Here is a 22,557-nt window from a genome sequence, read left to right as displayed (position 1 = left end):
CCTTTTCAATATAGTCCTCAAGACACTTGCCACAGCAATAAGACAAGAACTCAAATAGAAAAAGAGGAATTAAAATTATCCTTGTTTGCAGATGACATGATCTTATATCTAGAAGACTCAAAGCATGCAACCAAAAGACTACTGGAGCTGATTAACCAATTCAGCAAAGTTTCAGGATACAAAATCAATCTAAAGAAATCAGTTGCTTTTCTTTATGCCAACAATGAATCCATGAAGACATAAATACAGAAAACAATTCTATTTACAATAACCTCAAAATCAATTAAATACCTAGGAATAAACTTAACTAAAGACATAAAAAACCTCTACAATGAAAACTATGAAACATTAAAGAAAGAAACTGAACACAATCTTGGAAGATGGAAATATTTCCCTTGCTCATGTATAGGCAGAATAAATATCATCAAAATGGTCATTCTGCCAAAGTGATCTACAGGGTCAATGCAATTCCTATCAAAATACCAACAACATTCTTTATAGACCTAGAAAATAAGTTATGAATTTCATTTCGAGAAACATAAGTCTCAGAATAGCCAAAGCAATTCTCAGCAATAAGAACCATGCAGGAGGCATCACAATCCCTGACTTCAAATTATACTACAGAGCAATAGTAGTTAAAAGAGCATGGTATTGGCACAATAACAGCACACAAACCAATAGAACAGAATAGAAGATACAAAAACAAACCCACACACTTATAATCAATTGATCTTTGACAAAGAGGCCAAATTCATAAGCTGGAGAAAAGACAGCCTAACAAATGGTGTGGGGAGAATTTATTTGTAGAAAGATGGAACTAAATCCTTACCTCTCACCATGCACAAGAATCAACTCAAGATGGATCAAAACCTGGAAATAAGATCAGAGACTGTGAAGCTATTAGAGGAGGACATAGGTTCAACATTCTAACATATAGGCACAGGTAGTAACTTTTTCAACAAGATCTCCAAAGTGCAGAAAATTAAAACAAGAATTAACAAGTGGGATGGCATCAAGCCAAAAAGTTTCTGCTCATCAAAGGATACCATCAAGACACTAAAGAGAAGGCCTACAGAATGAGAAAAGGTCTTTACTAGCAACCACTCTGACAGAGGGCTAATATCCAGAATATACAAAGAACTCAAAAGACTCTACACTAGCAAAACAAATAACCCAATTAATAAATCGGCAACTGAATTGAAAAGAAACTTCTCAAAAGAAGAGATACAAATGGCCAAAATGTACATGAAAAAATGTTCAATATAATTAGCCCATCAGGGAGATGCAAATCAAAACTACACTGAAATTCCATCTAACCCCAATAAGAGTGGCAAGCATAAAGAAGTCAAATAACAACAAATGCTGGTGAGGATGTGGGGGAAAAGGAACTCTTCAACACTGTTGATGGGAGGGCAAACTAGTACAGCCACTATAGAAATCATTGTGGAGATTCCTTAGAAAACTAAGAATGAATCCACCATACGATCTAGCTATACTACTACTGGGTATCTTTCCAAAGGGGTTGAAATCAGAGAACTACAGTAACATATGCATACCCATGTTCATAGCAGCACAATCCACAATAGCCAAAATAAGAAACCAACCTAGGTCTCCAACAACAGATGAATGGATTGTAAAATTATGGGAAATACACACAATGGAATTCTACTCAGCAATAAAGAAGAACATATTCATGGCATTCATGATTTTTCCAAGATGGAAAGACCTGGAGAACATTATGTTAAGTGAGATTATCCAAGAATATAAAGAGAAGGGACATATGTTTTCTCTAATATGCTCAAGCTAGGGAGTATTAGGGATACCAGAGGGACTCCGGATAATGGAGGGGAAATCTCAGCAAAGCCAGAAAGGAAGGGGAGGTGAGGAAGAAGGCTGAGGTTAATTAATGGAAAGCTACATTGAAATATGTGTATACATGTGAATATAACATTATTAACCTGGACACTCAGTATTGGGAGGGAGGGAAAAGGGGAAGCGGGGGGGGGGGCACCAAGTACTGTGTGAATCGTGCCATTGTCAGCATGATCCACATTGTGATGTGAGACTATAGTGCACCAATAAAAAAAAAAGAACTACTTTCTCATTAAAAAAAATCTTTCTCTTGGCCCCAATTATCCTTTTTTTTTTTTTTTTTTGTGGTGACGCACATTTGTTTTTTTTTTTTTTTTTATTGGTGCACTGTATTCATACATCATAGTAGGATACATACTTTTGTAGACATACATGCACACTTTTCCCAGTCAGCCCCCACCCAATCCCCACCCCATTCTCTCCCTATCCCTCCCTCCCATGCTTGGCTTAGTAGTTGACATAGTATTATGGCAATTTATCTAAAATTAAAAATGATAATCTCACATAACAGTTTCATTTGTCTGATACCAAGCTTTTGATGACTTAAAGATAACATTTCAATATTTCTTTTTGCTTTCTTTCTTACCAGAGAATATTTTTTTCTATTTTTTTGGTGAAACTATCATATATTAATATATTTATTTTTCAGAAAAAAACTATCCTAATATGGAATATGGAGTCTAGGTACCCAAAACGATCTTGAAAAAGAACAAAGCTAGAAGATATATATTTTCTGATTTCAAACCATATAAAGCAGATATATAAACCATTGGAGTTAAATAAAAGCCTAGAGCTAAATTCTTCCCTATATTGTCAAGTTATTTTTGACAAGGTTTCCACGAACATTTGGTGGTGGAAATGATAATCTTTTAACTAAACATTGTTAAAAAATAATAATTACATGGAAAAGAATAAATTGGACCCTTACCTAATCCCATATACAAATATTAACTCAAAATAGATAATAGACCTAAATACAAATCTTAAGACTATAAACTTTTAGGAGAAAATCTGGGTCATAAAACCTCACAACATTGAAATTGGCAGTGATTTCTTGGTTATGATTTCAATGACACAGGCAACAGAGAAGTATACAGACTCCCTAAAAAATAAAAAAATAAAAAATAGTATATCCAAAGACAATGTAAACAGAGTTAACAGTTACTAATAGAATGGGATAAAATATTTCCAATTGCTATATCTGAAGGTATATTAATATTCCAACTAGAAATCCTAAAAATTAACAACAATAAAGGCAAACAATACCATTTAGAGATAGGTAAAAGACTAACATAAATAATTGAATCTCCACAGATAACCAATCTTAATTGTCTGTTGGATGGAAACTCTTGTTTCTCTGGTTCTGGTGTGTGTTACCTATTTCTTCTTTGTAGTTAATCTCTTTGAGTATTTTCTCTAGTGCTGGTTTTGAAGACATAAATTCCTTCAGTTTCTGTTTGTCATGGAAGCTTCTTATTTCTCCATCTAATTTGATAGAAAGTTTTGCTGGGTAGGAAATTTTTGGCTGGAAGTTGTTTTCTTTCAGAATTGGGAATATGTTACTCCAAGCCCTTCTGGCTCTCATGACTTGGTTTGGGAAGTCTGGAGTGATTCTAATTGGTTTTCCTCTGAATGTCACTTGGCCCTTTGTTTTTGTTGCCTTTAAGATTCTCTGCTTGGCTTCCACATTGGTCATTCTGACAATTATGTGGCGTGGGGATCCTCTTCTCCGATCCTGTCTAAAGGGAGTTCTATACGTTTCCTGGACCTGCGTATCGACCTCTTGCTCTATGTCTGGAAAATTTTCTGCTATTACTTCCTTGAAGAGATTGTTGATTCCTTTGGTTTCACTTTCTTTTCCCTCCTCTATTCCAATTATTCTTAGATTAGCTCTCTTAAAATGGGCCAATATTTCTTCAATATCAGATTCCTGCTGTCGGATATTTTTTCCTAGATTAGAAACTATGCGTTCATTTTTGGATTGCTCATCTTCTAAGAGTGAGATTCTGTTCTCCATGTGTTCTAATCGGTTGTTTGTGCTTTGAATTGAGGCCTTTACTTCATTAATTGCATCCTTTATCTCTTTTTGGCTCTCTCTGAGTTCTTTTCGAAGCACCTCTATTATTTCTACAGTTATTTTCCTGATTTGATCTTCTAGAAATCTCTGATTTTCTGTTTTATCGGGTTCTGATGTTGTGGGGTTGTGGGCATTAATTGCTCCAGTATTATTCCTCTTTCCCATGATTTCGGATGTTTGTGCCTTCTCTGGGTTCTTCCCTTGGGTCACTATGACTTCCCTTAAGGTGTTCTGGATCTCGAGTCAGTAGTATCTCTTACCCCACTACTCCTTTACTGGGTTTTATCACAGAGTCTCCAACCCAGAGAGTCGATAGAGGCTGCTTTAGACTGTGGGGGGTGCCAGGTTGCACGTTTTCCTATGGTGTGATATCTCTGCCACCGCCCCTCCCCCACTGGGTCAAGTCCCAGGGAGTACAGTACTGGGATTTCTCCTCTGTGGCCCGCAATTTGACTCACTGTTCTTGAGTACGCAGATGTGGCTGTACTGGCCTCGCTGAATTCGCTGCTGCTGCCGCCGGTGGCAATATGGCGCCGCTGCTACGCCCTTGGCTATGGGGCTGGCGTTTTTCTTCTTGATTTTGATTTCTACTCTGAATCCCTGCAGCGTGTGCTGAGCTCGGCCACTGGGAGCTTTAGATGCTCTCTGCGCGGAGAAATCCCGCCTGGCTGTTCCGCAGTGGCTCTCCTTGGCTTGCTGTAGCCGTCCGGGTAAGTCCCCGCTGCCGCCGGCAGTATGGTGCTGCTGCCGCGTCTGCCACGTCCTCGGGCGCGAGGCCGGTGTATCTCCTCTGTGGCTCTGTTCTCAGTCCGCTTTCTCTCTGGAGCCTGGTGATTTTTTGTTTCACTGGTGATGGTGTTTTCTGGCTATGAAAGGCGCTGATTTTGTGGTAATGGAGATTTGTTGTTAGCGGGGCTCTTAAGCCCCGCTTTTCTCGGTCGCCATCTTCCCGGAAGTCCCCCAATTATCCTTTATCTATCACCTCATTTATTTTCTTCCTTTAGCATCCCCAAATTAATATGTCCAAACCCAAACACCTATTTTCCCCTGCTGAGTCTGGTCTATTCAGTTGTTTATGTCTCAGTTAACAGCAATTCTGCTCTTTTTCTTGCTCATGAAAATGGATTACTGAAGTAATCATGGACTCTTTCCAGTGGCCCGTCCTACATGTAGTCCATAAAAGCTTCTTGTTGGATCTCTCTTCAAGTTTCTAAAATCAGAACTATTACTCCCCTATCTCGTCACTACCTACTGCCTGGATAATTTCTCACCTGAACAAATACAGGCTTTAATTATCCTTCCAGTTTAAACATTTGCTCTCCCAAAGTCTATTCTCTACACAGTAGCCCCGGTGTTCCTTTTCAAAATGCAATTCAAATCATGATCCTTCCCTTCTTGAAATCCTTCATATGTTATTCATTTTTTTCTCAAAGTAGAAGTTGATGTCCTTACAGTGGCCAACAGACCAGGCATAATTCGTCCTTTATTTCTCATTCCCTCTACTATAGGCACACCAGATGCCTTTTCACTCCTTGAACACCTAGGTAAGCTCCCACCTTGCAATATTTGCATTCAATTTCCTGGTGCCTGGAGTGCTTTTTTTTTCTGTACTGCCAAAGAATTCAGTATTTCTCCTTCAAGTCCTTGTTTGAATGCCAAATTCTCAAAGAAGACCGCGCTGATCACCCTAGCTAATATACAACCTCTCACTCAGCACTTTCAATACTTTTATCCTACTTAATTTTATTTACAACATGTATCACCTTTTAGCTTTCTACATAATTTATTCATGTATTGCATTTATCATTATCTTCCTCTGCTGAGAAGTTAACTCCCCAAGGACAGTAATTCAGATCTAGATGGCTCACTAATATATCTCTAACACCTCAACGAGTCCCCTTGACAGAGGATGACTGGGTTTTGATTAGCATCTTTGTCCTTCCTACAAATTCTTCTCACTTCTAAGATCTTTTGAATTAATGACAAATTTATCATTTTACATTTTGATTGGATGGTTTTACTTCTCTTTCCCTTCTCCCCAGCAGGAGAGCTGTCTTCAGTGCCAACTGGTTTAATCAATATGAGAACCCTGAGTAGGAGGAAGTAGAGAGCAAAAGATGGGGAAAGCAGCTCAAAAAGTTTGATGGCAAGGCTGAGCTATGAGTGCCACTGGGAATGACTGCCTCAACAGCTGCTGGTGGCGCATTCTTGTAATCCCAGCATTCAGGAGGCTGAGACTGAAGAATCATGGTTCACGGACAGCCTCAGCTACTTAGCAAGGCACTTCGCAACTTAGTGAGACTCTCTTTTAAAAAATAAAAAGGACTAAAAAATAGGGATTAGGATGTAGCTCAGAGGTAGAATGCCCCTGGGTTCCATCCCCAGTACTACAATAAAAATAAATAAGTAAATAAATAAATATAAAATAATAGAAAAATCCAGCATCATCTTAAGTCTTCTAACCAACTATCATCTGTGGTGCTGAACTTTAAAGCAATTCCCAGACTCACAATTGTGCGACTCTTTCAATTCTATCTACAGAGAGACTCCAGATGATGAGGAGAATCCTCAGGGGAGCCAGAGAGGAGATATAAGAGTAGGGGTGGAAAAAGACTTAGGTTCATTAATGGAAATACTACCATAGACTATGTGTATACATGTGAATATATATACCATTGCCAATCTGGGTACTTCATATTGGGAGGTAGGGAAATAGGGAGGGGGCACCGGGAGCATGTGCATGTATGTCATTGTCAACATGATTTATGTTATGATGTGAGACTATAATGTACCAATAAGAGCACAAAAATTCTGTCAACAACAAATGTATGTTAAACAAAAATGGGGAGAAAGCACTTGTGTGCACGTTACTAATTTATATAAATGCCCTAAGTTATCAAGATCAAGATCATTTTACTTAAAAAAATAATCCTTATTTCTACTCTATAAAGAAAAGATGAAATGACATGTAAAATAAATAATGCAAATAATACTGCCATCTTCTGAGTAATCAAAAATTATAAAAATGCTTGTACACTAATTAAAATAGATAATATGGCATTATATATAACTGTAATATATAACTATGAAAAGCACAAGTGTTATACTACTCCATAAGATAATTTTATAAGTAGAAAAAGGAAGGATAAATGAGAAAAAAATCTTATGATTAAAATTCACTTATCACTGGCTGATAATTAAAAGTATTTTATCCTACTTATCATTAATACTCAATCAATTATGAATAATATTTGCATTTTACTTGTAGGTTTTAATATTGAATAAACTGCTTCATAAAAGAGAACTCACTTTAGATTATATGTATTGTATTCGATGGAAGACCTTGACACTGCAGGGATCAAATAAAGAAATCCAAGATGTTCATTTTCTTGTATTATTTTAATGATATGCAAAGGATCACGAATGTTGGCTTTAACGACATCTTCTCGGTCTTGAAAAATGTACTTAGGATATTTTGAAGACCTCCTATCAAAGAGACCTCTTCTTCCAATACTTGTTCGTGGTACTTTGGGAGGAGATGGAGCAAATACCTCAAGAGAAGCCCGACGGATCTAAACAAATTCAATATTTTAAAAAATGAGGGTTTTTTTTGCATATACACACAGACAAAACATTACCCTCAAAGGCAAGCATTTTAAAACTCGAAACTTACCCATTATTAAAAAGTGATATCCCTTCTCAGCACTTCTACCCAGATGCCCATCCCCTTCCCCAAATCCCCAGTGTCCACTCCATTGCCTTCTCCCTACCTCTAACTTCATGTTTATTACATTCAAATACTTCTAGCTTTCTGGTGGTATTTCTTACCGCTCTCCTTGCTTTCCAGAGAGTGAAATCTTGGGCAGCTGTTATTTTAATTCATATAAATGATTTTTCTGTGAATGCCAGGGGTAGGTACAATACGTCCTTTGAGAAGCATTTATTTTATTAACTAAGAATTGCCTGTTTTGTAGATCAGTGCTTATCAACCTTACATGTGCATGTGACCTCTAGGGGTCTTGTTCAAATGCAGATTCTGATTGAGAGCTGCTGGGCGGGAGCCTGAGGTCCTTCACATCAAACCTGCTCACAGGGCATGTGGATCCTGTAGGCCCATGGTCCACACTTGGAGCAGAAAGACTTGCCTTGCTCACACACTTGAACTCTGCTCTTCTTTCTAAGCTCCACTGGCTATGCCTTCAGTGCCACTCACACCTTTGTTCCTCCAAAGAAAACACTGGGGTGGCATCACCCACATCCTTACCTCCCATGGAGGACATCAGTCACCTTATCAGAGAAGATTGGATACTACTTTGAAGAGGCATCACCTCATCACTCTGACAGTACAGGGGACAGGGGACACTGGCTTCAAGATGAGACAGAGTCTCCATGAGAGACCTACTTTGTTGACTGATGTAACTGTGTAAGCGATTACTTTATTGCTTGTTGAATAGCTGACAGAGACTGCCGTTTCTGCAAGAGATTTATTATCACAGCTCAGTGGAACAACTTTCCTAGAGAGTGTGAATTCACAGGGATTGCTATTCTTCATCTCTGATTGGATATACCATCTTGAGTAGCAGTTTGAAAGAATCCCAGCAAGCGGAGAGCTGAAGAAAACACATCTTTGAACTCAAAAAATAAAAATACATTTCTCTCACTTAGTGGCCAGGAATGGCAGCAGTGACACTGCTCTCTGATTTGAAAGAGTAGGTCACACCTGACACCCAGAACTGAGGAAAATGCCTATCGCTTTATCTCAATACTTCAACAAAGGCTGCAGTCTACTTTAATATTTTTATAAGATTAAAGTGTCAATATTTTAACAAAAAACACTTATTTTTAGACTCTTTCTAAAATTTTTGCTGCATTCTTAGTGAAAGATGTCCTCAGTAAAGGTTATATACATTTTCATCTCAGGACTTTCTAATTGTGGGGTTCGGTGGGAGGATGTGATTCTAATTAGTAGTCAACAGGAGCAGATTTGGGGAACAGAAGAGGCATTTATTCATAAAATATATAATACTTGCAGTATTCCCTTCTGATGGATGTTTGGTCCAATTTGATTAAAAAAAATCTGCTTTAATTGCCAGAGGTTTCTTTTCCCTTTTTCTCCTTTCTTTTCTGTTCTTCTTTCCCTTTACCCAATCTCCCTACCTACCTCTCTTGGGAAATCTGTATTGTTACATTTTCACTCTAAAGTTACTCTGAGAAGTCAATATCTGAAAAATTATCTTCTCAGAATAAATATCCTTCTCCTTTAATATGGAATACCCCCCCACACACACATGGCACACAGACACATTTCCCTTTAACCCCTAGCTCTTTACTGAACTCTTCTCTGGAGTTATAGTTAAATCAGGAAGCATATCCCCAATCTTTTCAGTCCTCCTTGGCATCCCAGGTGCTCATCCCATTTCTCTTTTCTTCAAACTCAAGCTCTTGAAGTTTTTTTTTTTTTTTTTTTTTTGCCAAATGAATTAGCTTATGAACAATAAAATCTTTTCTGGTTGTATTTAAGATAGCTCGCTGTCTCTCTCTACATGTCATGGAACCCATATTAATTGAGGCCATCAATTCTATGTAATTTTTCATCTCATTTTTATCATCTCTGGATGATTTTACTCAAACCTATGGTGAGTTCCTATCTACCTGGCTTCTCCAGGGAGAGCCCCTACCTCTCCTACCTTATTTATCTCAATAACTTTCCATTCATTCCTCTGAGCATTGGACAACTCCCAGGGGTGGCTTTTCCTCTACGAACTCTACCCCTGGCCACTCAGTGTAAGGTACCCTTCCATTTAATTTATTATTGTGTACCTTAAATGAGCAGCAATGAACATTATTACTACACCCTGCTGTGCTTTAGTGCTTACTGGTCTACCTATCTCGGTACTCTAAAATCCTCAAGGACAGAGCTCGTCTTCAACTTGGCATTCCTGGCACAGTAGCCCAGTGCTGGAAACCAAACTATCACTCAAATGTTTAATGAGTATCAAAGGGTCCGGTAATCAAAATCTCAAATAGATTGTGGCTTTATTGGTTTCTTTAGTGTAGGTGGACTCTTCACATTTTTCTCTTGCTTCAGTTTCTTCCTTTAGTTATTTACAGGTAATCATTTAAAGCCAAACTCTGGTGACTTTTCCTCTAAGCTATTACTTGCATTTATGTTTTCCCCCACTCTGCAATTCTCACCTGCCACAAGGGTTTCTTTTGAACTGGCTCAGTCTCTATTTTATTGCCTGTCACCGATGTCTACAAGGATTCCCATTTTTGGTAAAAAATGATGAAAATATTAAAATGATTATATAACTTTCAATACACTGTCTTCTTTTAACATGAAAATCAGAGCACTGTATAATTCTGAAAGCTTCCTTTATGATTTTCCTCTGTTGTGCAAGTTTTCCTTAAATAGAAGGAACTGAGAAATATTTCCCAAGACATATAAAGCCTTGTAGAAAACGATTTTGCTACGATTTGTATGAGTTAAAAGCATGTTAGCATTGCTGCACAAAACTAAATTTAATTTAAAATATTTTAGTATTATACCTGATTTTGTATCGCGGTATCTTGAGGCTCAGGAAGTGGAGTAAGTGATCTGGGGTATTTGTTTTCTATTATGCTCGCTGGTGATTTTGGGATCCCATAAGTCTGTAGCTGAAGTTGATTTTGTTCATATATGTATTCTGGCTGCTTATGATCCTGGTAGATTTTTAGCACTGGCTTTGGGAAACAGAAAAACATGTTAATCTTGTTAACATGTGCAAACCTACCTTATTCTTTATTACCTTTAAATTCTTTCCCTGTTGGAAACTGAATTCTCTGGACTTATTACCTATCAAGGGCTCAGTCCTCATAGCAACTACTATCATTGTCTGTCCCTGACTTCTTGCTTGAGTAAAACTTTTTTACTTGGTTTCCATTAATTTTACATAAATTTACCCATGAATACTTCTAGGGGTAAGGTTATCACAGCAAAGCTCAGAGGCATGAAATCTTATACCGCCTGGTTGTTCATGACAAACTCCCACTGTCACTCTACTATGAGAAGGAGAGTAGAGTGCAACAATCTGTGTCCTGGAAGAAGCAAAAAGAAGGTGTCCGGGCATGCAATGACTTTGAGAATGGGGATCCGCAACTTTTCCAACAGATGGCGGTATGGAAAGGAAAGAGAGCAACTGAGGTGGAAGTTCTTCAAATTCCAATTCACATGTTATTGAGGAAGTTTGAAGATATCACAGTAGCCTGCTCTCAAAAGTAGCAAAATAAAGATCCATCCTAGGACAAAGTTCCATATAGGAAAGCAATGTAAGGGAATAGAATCATAATTAAGCCAAGCAGACATGAAAGGTCCAAAGAAAATAGAAGGTCTGGTTAAATGTGGGGGGAAAAAAAGAGCAGGGGAAACAGATCTCAAAAACTACAAACCACCTCTCCAATCAAGTAGTGAAAACTACAGATGAGAAACTTCTGGAATTTAAATATTGTTTTACCCACCCTCCCCCCTCAAAAAAAGACAAACTAAACAAAAAGTCCCCATTAATATCACTTTGCAAATGTATGATAGCAATGGACAACAGAAAAGATAGTCTCACTCTAGTCAGTTCTCATACTATTTTAAGAAAAAAAGAAAAGAATAAGGTTAGAGATAATGCTAAACATACTATAATACACAAGAGCCCCCACAAAAATTAACTGGCTCAAAATATCAATGTCTGTAAATAGTTAATATTTTTATGCCAACCTAACATATGGACCAATTATAACAATGAAATAACCTTCCTTATGCCTGGAATATTTGCTCTGAAATCTACTTTGTCTAACAAAGCCTTTCCTAACCTGAGTTCCTGAAGACATTCTTTCATGTTTTCTTTAATCTACTTGGGATTTAGTTCTTTTTTCAATCATTGTGTGTGAGGTAGAATTCTTTTTCTCTTATAGAAATAACTTACTGCAGCCGGGCGTGGTGGCGCACGCTTGTAATCCCTGTGCTTGGGAGGCAGAGACAGGAGGATTGCGCAGGTTCGAAGCCAGCTGTGCTGGCTTAAGATACCCTTTTTCCAAATAAAAATATAAAAAATAGGTGTGTGGGAGTGTAGCCCGGAGGTAGAAGGGTTTCCAGGAACCCCAATACCACCAAAAAAAAAAAAGAGAGAAACAATCTATTGCTACAGAACTATTTATTAAATAACCCATTCTTTCCCCCATTGAATTTCTATACTAGCTCTGAAAAATATAAAGTTTATCTTTTGCTATGCGTCTTTTTCTAACATCTTTATGGTAGCTTGCTGGTTTCTTCATAAGTTGATTATTATATACCATCTTAATTATTAAGACCATGTAAAAAATTTGGATACTAGTCAGGAAAATAAAAACTACATTTCTGTTTCTTTTAAAATTGTTTAATTTCTTATTAGGCCTTTGATTTTAAATATGCACTTGTAATAATAATATTGTCAAATCCAAGAAATGTTTTTCAGGAATCTGATAAAGACTGAATAACTAATCAATTAGGAAAGAGTTTTATATTATTATCATATTGATTCTTTCACTCCATGAATCAAATTTTATTTAGGCCTTAATTTTTCCTATGTAGGCTTTATAATTTTTTTTACATAAATATAAAAGTAAATTTAAAAATATATATTATTTTCAATAAATAGTATTGTGACTGATGGACTATCATTTGGGAAAAGATAAAGTATGATACAAATTTCACATAACATATAAGAATACACTTAAAATGGGTTAGACGCTTAATACTTAAAAAGTATTAGAAGGAAAGCAAGTTGCATTCTTTTATAACCTGAATAACAGATAAAGATTTATAACTCTAGCCGGGCGTGGTGGCGCACGCTTGTAATCCCCACACTTGGGAGGCTGAGACAGGAGGATCGCATGGGTTCGAAGCCAGCCTCAGCTACTTAGTGAGGCTCTCAGCAACTTAGTGAGACCCTGTTTCCAAATAAAATATAAAAAAGGTCTGGGAGTATAGCTCAGAGGTAGAAAGTCTCTGGGTTCCACCCCCAGTACCACCAAAAAAAAAAAAAAATTATGACTCTAAAGAAATCTTGTATTTATTTGGTAGGTATGTCGTTGTAGTGGCATTAATAATTTCAAAACTTTTATGTATTGAAGGCTTATGAAAATGAATACCCATATTTGTATCATTGAGAAATGTGCTTTTCACAATAGAAAGAAGATGCACATGTGGAAGGGAGATGGTAGGCTTGTTGGTGGCTTTGGATTTGACTTAGAAGTATCAGTGTGAATTCAAGATTTAAAAAACTACAAACATAGCCAGGCATGGTGGCACATGCTTGCAATCTCAGTACTTAGGAGGCTGAGACAGGAGGATCACAGGTTCACAGCCAGTTTCAGCTACTCAGTGAGGCCCTAGGCAACTTAGTGAGACACTGTTTCAAAATAAAATAATAAAAAAATTAGAGGAGGGGTGTAGTTCAGAGGTAGAATGCCCCTAGGCTCTATTCCCAGTACCACACACACTTACAAGAAAAACTACACATACATGCACACACATGCTAGCTCTGTATAATTTTATTTATTTAATTTTACTTTGGGGTACTAGGGATTGAATTCAGGGGCATTATACCTCGGAGATACACCCTAATCCTTTTGTTTTTGAAACTTAATACTAGTTGAAAAATGTTCAAGGTATTTACAACCTCATAAGCAAAGTCATAAATTTTAAGGTTTTTGTTCCTTAATTGTAAAAACTGGAAATGTCACTCATACCATAAAGCAATTTTGCAACTTCTTCTATAGTTGAGAAGTGGCCAAAATGCTGTGTGTGTTTTTGTTGTTGTTGTTGTTTACTTACCAAAGGCTCTAGTTTTATAGGCTGCTGTCTTTTCCTTGTCCTCTCCTGAGCTTTTGTGGTATGTCCAAATGTCAAGGTTTGTAAAGGAGATTCATTTTCCATGGATGCTACAAAACTCAATCTTGCCTTTGCTTTGACATCATTCATTCTTGAAATCACAGGAGTTTCTCCACTGTTGTCAGTCTTTTTCAGGCCAGTTTTACTATCTGAGACCTGAAAAGTCATCCTTATTCCTAAAAAGGACAGAGTAAGAAAAAGAAAAAGAACGTTGAGCGAAAGGAGGAGAAGGATAGATGGTAGGGAAGGACTTAAGGACTAGGGAGAGCTGAATTTGCTCACCCTCCCTCCCCCTATAAACAATCAAAGTTATTCCAGTCTTTCCAAGTCCAGGACTTGAACAAAGGAATAAAAAAATAGGAACAGTTCCTGAGCTTTAAGAACCCCTTGGGGTGAGACCCAGGGATTTGCATTTCTAACAAGTGTTCTAGTGTAGCGGTGCTGAGGCTGATATGGGGATTACATTGGCCTAGATTTGGAAGGATGAAGAAAACTGCAGTTAGCACTGAGATCAATATTCTCCAGATCCAAGTATGCAAAATATCTGCTGGTGGCTCATGCTTGTAATCCCAGTACTTGGGAGGCGGAGACAGGAGGATCACAGGTCAATGCCAGCCTCAGCTAACTTAATGAGGCCCTCCACAACTTAGTGAGACCTTATTTCAAAATAAAGAATAAAATAGGGCTGGGAGTATAGATTGGAGGTAGAATGCCTCTGAGTTCAAACCATAGTAAAACACACACACACACACACACACACACACACACACACACACACACACCCCATGTAATTCTGATATAGCCAATCTGAGAAATACAGCCCAGGTACTCAGGAAGAAACCAAAGGAAAAAGGTTAATTGAGGTTTCATTTCTAAAATGTCCAGTACTTCTGATGCTTTTACATGCAGGAGAATTACTTGAAGAGCTCGTGAAAGTGCAGATTCAGATTTATATACTTTGAAGTAGCAAAGTCCTAAAACACTAGAACTGTTAGCTTTCTGTAGTGGTCTTGCAATTTTCAGCATCACACACACTCATCCCACCATAAAATACCATTATAGCACAAAAGGTCTTGAGCCAGGTGTTGGCATATCTAGGTTTTTTTCTTTTTCTTTTTTTGTGATACTGAGGATGGAACCCAGGAGCATTCTATCCCAAGCTACATCCCCAACCCTATTTTTATTCTTTATTTTGAAACAGAGTCTGAGTTGCAAAGGGCCTAATTAGCTGAGGCTGTTCTGAACCGCGATCCTCTTGTCTCAGCCTCCCAAATGCTGGGATTACAAGCATGCCCCACCAGACCTGCTGGCATATTTAGGTTTAAGTCTAACTCAGTGCTAGCCAATGGAATTTTGAGAGCATCCTCTGCAATTTTAACGTCTCAAGTAATTACATTAAAAAGTAAACAAAACAAAAAGGTGAAATTAATTTTAACTATGTGCTTTATCTAATATATCTAAAATATCATTTCAACACATTAATATGAAAATCATTACTCTGGTGTCTTATTTTATTTTTGGTTCTATGACTTCGAAATCTGGTGTGCATTTTATATTTAGGGAACAACTCAATGCAGGACTAGCCAAACACATCTAGTGGCTACCATATTGGATAGCGTAGGTATTTGGCCACTCATTTACTGATGGTGGACAAGTGTCTGGATACCGCTATCCTTCACTTTCCTCCCCGCCCACCCAAAGGATAATCACTGAAATGCCTTTCCTTGACTGCCTCTCTGGGTCTTTTCTTCTGTGATGAGTTTCTGTCCCAGAAGTCCGACGCTTCTCCCAAGGACTCACCCAGTGAGACTAGAGCAGCGACTGCTGAGGGGTCTCCAGAGACGGAGCTGTGAAGCTTGCTCTGGGAAGAGGAAGTCGCCTTTAGTCAGGAATGTTTCCCGTTGCCTAGCAGCCACCAAGCCTCTATCGACACTCCCTGCGCCACTGTGAGTCCTGTCACCAAGGCAACGTTGCAGGAAGCTGAGGCTGTCCGTACAGCCGCGCCAAGTGACTGAGCCAATCAGTGTCTCCGGGTCATCTTCTTGGTTGCTTATTGGTCGAGCGTCCGCAAGACCCGCCTATTTCCTCGGGTGCGCGGTGGGAATGCTGTAGGCAGGACAGGCAACCGGGCGATTAATTAATTCCATTTGTTCCTATGCTTCTCAAGACAACGTCCGAGTGCGTGGTCCCAGGAATAAGAAAGAAAGAAAGAAAGAAAGAAAGAAAGAAAGAAAGAAAGAAAGAAAGAAAGAAAGAAAGAAAGAAAGAAAGAAAGAAAGAAAGAAAGAAAGAAAGAAAGTCCAATTGTAGCATCTGGTATATGTGAGGCCGTTGAGAGGTGCAAAGTGAAGCAAAGAGATTCTGGGCAAGTCATGTTCACTGCAAAGCCTGATCGATCGGTTGTTTTGTGGACATTTAAGTACAAAATCCTACCCCGTGTGGAATGACGTTGCTGCACCTAGGATACGTAGCCCAAAGTTCACGGTGGCGTAATGAAAAGCCGGCTAGGCGAAGACAGGACCTTGCATAGGGATATGGGCAAAATGCCCAACGTTGGGGGCGAGGTTAAGAACCAAAGGCCATGTGGCTTTCCAGAGGTTGTCACCGGTTTCTTGTCTGCACTTCTGACGCCAGACAGACACCAGGAGTTTAGCGAGATGCCTTAACACCTCTCATCGGCCGCTTCCTGTTTATTAACCTAATACTAGGTCTTTGGTTATAAGGAATGCTTTTGATGCTAAGTTACAGTATGTCTACTCAAAAAATGTTTCCTTAGCTTATTAAAAAAAAAAAAGCCAAGTTACCAATTTGTTTTTATTGTTCTGAACCCTCTAAACAATAGCCTAAGACAGAGGATCTCGAGGCACTTCAAAGGCTTACAATTCTGGGTTGCCGATCTAATTTCACAATTGTTTCAGAGAGATGATGTTACTTTCCCAAGACCACACAACTAGTCAGCTGCCAGCAAAAGAGAATACAGTCACATAACCCAGACATTTTATTCCTACACATGTACTCAAGAGAAATATCCTTATAAAAACTCAAATGTAGCCGGGCGTGGTGGCGCACGCTTGTAATACCTGCGCTTGGGAGGCTGAGACAGGAGGATCGCGCAGGTTGGAAGCCAGCCGCGCTGGCTAAGAGACCCTGTTTCCAAATAAAAAGTATAAAATAGGTTTGGGAGTGTAGCCCGGAGGTAGAAGGACTTCCAGGAACCCCAGTACCACCAAAACAAAACAAAAACAAAACAAAACAAAAACAAAAACCAAAAAAAAAAAAAACCTCAAATGTAAAGTTCACAGCAGCCTTATTTATAATAGCCCAACCCTGGAAACATCCCAAATGGCCATCAACAGGTGAATGGATAGGCAAATTGTGGAATGACCATATTAGGATATACAGTAGTAATTCAACAATAAAAAGAAACACACTGTCGATACATTCAACAACGTGGTTAAATCTGAAAAACATTACACTAATCAAAAGAAGTACATATTGGCTACTTATTATTGACTGAATCTCTAGAAGAGGCCACTGTAATCGATAGTGAAAGAAAACTGATCAATAATTATATTCCTAGTATCATATTTCAAAACCACAGATAGGACTTTCTAAACATACAGATTTCCAGATGCCAGGCTTAGTAAATTAGAATCTCTAGAGTTAGGTGATTCGCTCGAACATTTCTTTTTAAGAACCACATCTGAAAGTGAAAGGTGTGAAATTGTAGTTATATTGAATTAAATAGGTTGCAAAACAGTTTACCTAACATGATTCTACTTTTATAAGGACAGAATGTGTATGTATACTTTCATAAGCATAAAATACACATAAGCTTAGAAATTTTATGGAATAACATTATGTATGAGATTTGTGGATTTTTATGCTCTATCCTTTGTTTTTCTATACATGTAAAGACAATATACCATTTTAAAATTGAGGAAATGAGTTGTTTTTAATTATCACGATAGCTGAGCAAATTAAGGCGACCTAACTGAGGGGGATGGGAGGTGACAAGCGGGGAAATTCCCTAATGCGCATGCATAAACATGTCAGTCGATCAGTAAGCCAAACAGGAGGAGGAGGGAGGGGACGAGAATGGGGATAAATGAGTGATGAGTGTGTGTATGGCTCTACCATCTTGTACCCCATTGAGATGTATGACCACAATGCACCGAGAGAAAGAGGAGAGAGAGAGAGAGAGAGAGAGAGAGAGAGAGAGAATGAATGAGAGAATGAAGGGAGAGCTCCTCTATAGAGTTTTAGGAGCTAGAGGATCTTCTCACAAAAGGCCTATTTTTTCTTTAAATCAGAGTTTAAAATTGCTGAGCAGCCATTTAGCCTTGAGAATATTACCACTGATAAATAAATAGGAACAAGTAAAAGTCTCTTCAAATCTCTGCTTTAATTTCCCTGAGGCCACCCAGAAGCTGTTGGACAAATATCTGTAAGCCACAGCTTGTTTTATTAGGAATAATGTGGCAGCTCCAATGAAAATATGAATAGGGTTTCAGAGATTTCCAGATCTCCATTTCCAGTCATTCCCAAGGTATTTAGGATGTGACTTTAAACTCAGTCACAAAAAGTGAAAATTCGGATGCTCTCCCTAATATGCAGAAGCTAAAAAGAAAATAGAACATCAGAGGGACTACAGACAAAGCAGAAACCTTGGATGAGTAAAGATGATCAAACTGAGAGGGATAGGAGGGGGAAAGAGGGCAGCACCTCAATGCCCAGGATATACATTCACAAACCTATCAAAGCCAGTCACTCTGCTGAAGAAGAGGAGGGAAGGGGGAGGGAATGGGGTGGGGACTGGGGAAGGGCTAAATGAGCGATGTGTGCATCTACCATCCTGCACCTCATCAAGATGTATGATTACAATGCACCAATAAATTTTTAAAAAAATTATCACGAGAAAATATAAGAAAGCATGAACTTGGCAGAAGCCAGGGTGGAATGGGTCAGGAAGAGTGGTAGAGGATTTAGCTTTCAATAAAAAGGAACAACATCTATTCCATTTGATGAAGGAAAGATGGCTGCGGATCAGGTGAAGTGGAGCATTTGGAGCCAGGTTTATTCTATTTTTTTCCTAAAAAGCAGAAGATATATTCAGCAGCTGAGTAAAATGGAGGCAAGAGTGGTAGAGACTTCATATAATTTGTATGGGGATTTAACAACTCATCTTTAGCTTTGGCTGTGCATAGTTTAACTTCAGGTTCTGTGGTCTGCTTAAAATTGTAATCACGCTTGTGTGCGCATAATTTTTTCTCTTTAGCTTTGGTTATGTTTTTAAAGGAGTCTGTGACCTATTACCGCTCAGATTTGGGAATGACACCAGCTCAGGAAGTGTCCTGCCAAGTGTAACCACAGGTCAGAGAGGAACTGCTGCTCAGCTTTCCCAGGAGTTTGTGATGCCATCTTTGTTACTTCATCACCACCGTGTGGACAAATGGATGTACTGCTAAAGGAGGCAAGACTGCATGAGGGCAGTGGTTTCTTAGATTTGGCTGCGACTAGAGGTGTTAATATTCCACAAATTATGAGAATTAATAATGACTGCAAAATTCCTCGAAAATGTTGATTCAATGTAAATGAGTTAAAATCCCTAGCCGAGACCAGGTAATTATATTCCAGTAATTAAAGGTTCTTTGGATGGAAACTTAGCTGCATATCAGAATCACCTGAGAGCTTTGAAAAACCCTGCTGCTCAGATCACTCCAATATGCAGTCGAGTCTGGGTATCTCTGTCTTAAGACCTTGCTAATGTGTGATCCACACGGACCAGTGCCATCAGCATCGTCGGAGAGCTTGATAGATGTACGGAATCCCGGGTCTTGCCTCAGACCTCCTGGGTCAGTCTGAATTTTACTTCCCAGGCAGTTACTTTATTTCAAATTCGAGAAGTGCTGTGATTGAGAGCTGAATGGGTGTCCAGTAGATCTTCTGTACAGTAGGTCGCAGAGTGGAACTGGTTCCCAGGTGATGAGTTTTCTCATCTCTGATTACCTCTAGTTACAGGAAATGACTCCTTGTGTGCCACTGTTGGATGGCTCACATTGTCAGAAAGCTCTGTTTGGGGTACAAGCACTATCTATTTTCTTGTCAGTTCTGAAGACTGTCCTCATGATATCTTAAAGTATTTAAAGTATTTGAAGGCAGATTTTGTTCCTCCCATAATCTTCTTTGGATCTGTTCCTCCTAAACTTTCAGTTTCTTAAGTTTATGTACATGATTTTTGCAGAACTCTCCCTACACTAAAAATTATTGTTAGAGCTGAAGGTGAGATGCTAGATATAGTGCAACATAATAAGCACAGTAGGAAAATCACTTTTCTTTCTCCGGAATTTCTCCTTTTTTATTTTGCTTTCTGATGATCAAGATATTACTCAAGGTCTTTGCCATTCTAATTTTAGTAGATTAAGCCTTCTAGAAATATTTTCACTGCTGTAAAATTTTGCCTCTGAACTCTTTTACACTGTTGGTGGGAGTGCAAACTAGTTCAGCCACTATGTAGATCTGTGTGGAGATTCATAAGAAAACTGGGAATAGATCCACCATATGACCCAGCTCTACCACTCCTGGGTATCTTTCCAAAGGGGTTGAATACAGAGAACTACAGCAACTTATGCATACCTATGTTCATAGCAGCACAATTTGTAATAGCCAAAATATGGAACCAACCCAGGCCTCCATCAACTGATGAATGGATTGGAAAACTCTGGGAAATACACACAATGGAATTCTATTCAGCCATAAAAAGAACAAAATCATATCATTTGCAAGAAGATGGAAAGTCCTAGAGAGCATTATGTTAAGTGAGATCAGCCAAGCACAGAAGAAGATACATATGTTTCCTTTAATATGCCCAAACTAGGGAACATAGAGGATACTAGTGGGACTCCAGATAATGGAGGGGAAATACCAGCAAAGTTTGAATGGAAGGATAGGAGAGGAGGAATGCTGAACTTGTTTAATGAGGGTCTACATCCGAATATGTGTAAAATTATGAATGTGGCATGGTTACCCTGGAAAATAACTGGAGGGAGGGGTGAAGGGAAAATGGGGGTGGGGGGAGAGGGCACCAAGCATAGCTTAAATGTAAACCAAATATGTTCAATAAAAATTTGTAAAAAAAAAATTTTGCCTCTGTATTGATTTTTGTATCATTATTTTTTCTGGTTTTCCTTTTTATTTAATCAAAATTTGTGGAAAAACATAAATATAGCACACTTACTTCAGATCATTCTTCATATTGTATCCACAAAAATAATCTGAAAGAGACCTGTAGCCCACAATGAAATGCGTGCAGCATTTTCTTCTTTCACTCACCCCCACCGCAAAATTAAAAACACACAAACTAAGAATCTCATCAACACACACTCTTCTGTGACAAATGATTCAGACATAGTGGGTGCAAAAACTATATGCTAACATATGTATAATATTTGTTAATGAAAAACAGAAGCAGCCATAAGATTTACATTCAGTTACTGATAACTAGTTGTGCTCGAAAGGCATTAACAAAAGAGAAAATGTGCTGCAGATAGAAGCTATATATACATACCAAATAAAAATGAGCTGCAAGATTAATCCATGCATGTTTAATACTAGAAAAATCACAGCCCCCCCCAATTTTCTTCCTGTTTGTTACAAAAGCCCTTTGCACTCAACTAAAATAAAAATGAACTTAAAGTAATAATACTTGTTCAAAAACTGCAATGAAAATGTTCAGTCATTTTAAAAACAATAATTTTTCTGATAATATGCATGAACTCAGTAACTCTAGAAATTGTGCTTTCAAATGGTAAGAAGATAGTGACACCCAGTGGGCAATTGTAGGAATTGCTAAGAATTTTACACTCCCCAAATTACTTTTATTTGGATAAAATTTGTTTGAAAAGATTATTCCTGTAGATGTTAGGCCAAATACAGTTTAAATTTACCAAGTTAGTTTTCTTCCCTCTTAAAATCCCACTATAAAGATCTTTAAGTTATAAACTTGGAGAAGTTTAGGAGAATGGGAGAAGAGACTCTGGTCTCTAGAAAGAAGAAACATGAATATTAAGTGACTTAACACACACATACAATGGTGGATTCTGAGCAAAAGGGATTGAGAATGGCCAACCTGACAGACACCACAGAATCCCTGAAGACTCTGGTGCTGGTTGCACCAGACACCATGTGCATAAGGAATTTCCCTCTTCCTCTCCCCCTCAGTTAGGTCACCTTATTTGTTCATCTAAGTTTATCCTTCTTTGTCTAGAGTTCCTCCTATGACACATTTTCTCCCTAGCTTTCACATATTAGAAAGAGCACCTTTTTATTTTTTACTTTTTCTGAATAATCTCACTTAGCATAACATTCTCCAGTTCCATCCATCTCCATGCAAATGACACAATTTTGTTCTTCATTATGGCTGAGTAAAATTCCATTCTGTACATAACCCATAGTTTTGTAATCCATTCATCTGTTTGTGGGCATCTTGGCTGGTTCCAGTTTGGCAAAAGTGAATTGTGCAGCTATAAGCATAGACATGCATGTCCTAAGTCTAATAGTTTGGTTTCCATTCTTTTAGGTAGATACCCAGAAGTGGTATTTCTGGATCATATGGTAGGTTTGTTCTCATTCTTCTGAATATCCTCTATACCATTTTCCAAAGTGGTCAAAAAAAATTTGTAATTCCACCAGTGTATTAGAGTTCCCACTT

The 22,557-nt window shown here is 38.3% G+C and overlaps 1 protein-coding gene across 1 annotated transcript in view; it reads right to left on the bottom strand.

Annotated features, from left to right (window-relative positions):
* Window positions 1–22,557, bottom strand: part of DNAH6 (dynein axonemal heavy chain 6) — a gene marked incomplete at both ends in the record, with an annotated part of 205,522 nt that overhangs the window by 169,684 nt on the left and 13,281 nt on the right. Inside the window, 3 exons of the mRNA XM_080711415.1 lie at window positions 7,259–7,521; window positions 10,499–10,672; window positions 13,791–14,023. Coding sequence (XP_080567541.1) covers window positions 7,259–7,521; window positions 10,499–10,672; window positions 13,791–14,023 — 670 coding nt within the window. The remainder of the gene's footprint in view (window positions 1–7,258; window positions 7,522–10,498; window positions 10,673–13,790; window positions 14,024–22,557) is intronic.

This window comes from Muscardinus avellanarius (genome assembly GCF_963383645.1).
Source record: "Muscardinus avellanarius genome assembly, chromosome: 15".
NCBI classification, from domain to species: Eukaryota; Metazoa; Chordata; class Mammalia; order Rodentia; family Gliridae; genus Muscardinus; species Muscardinus avellanarius.
The sequence above is the reverse complement of the archived record's forward strand: the minus strand, read 5'-3'. Positions and strand labels throughout refer to the sequence as shown.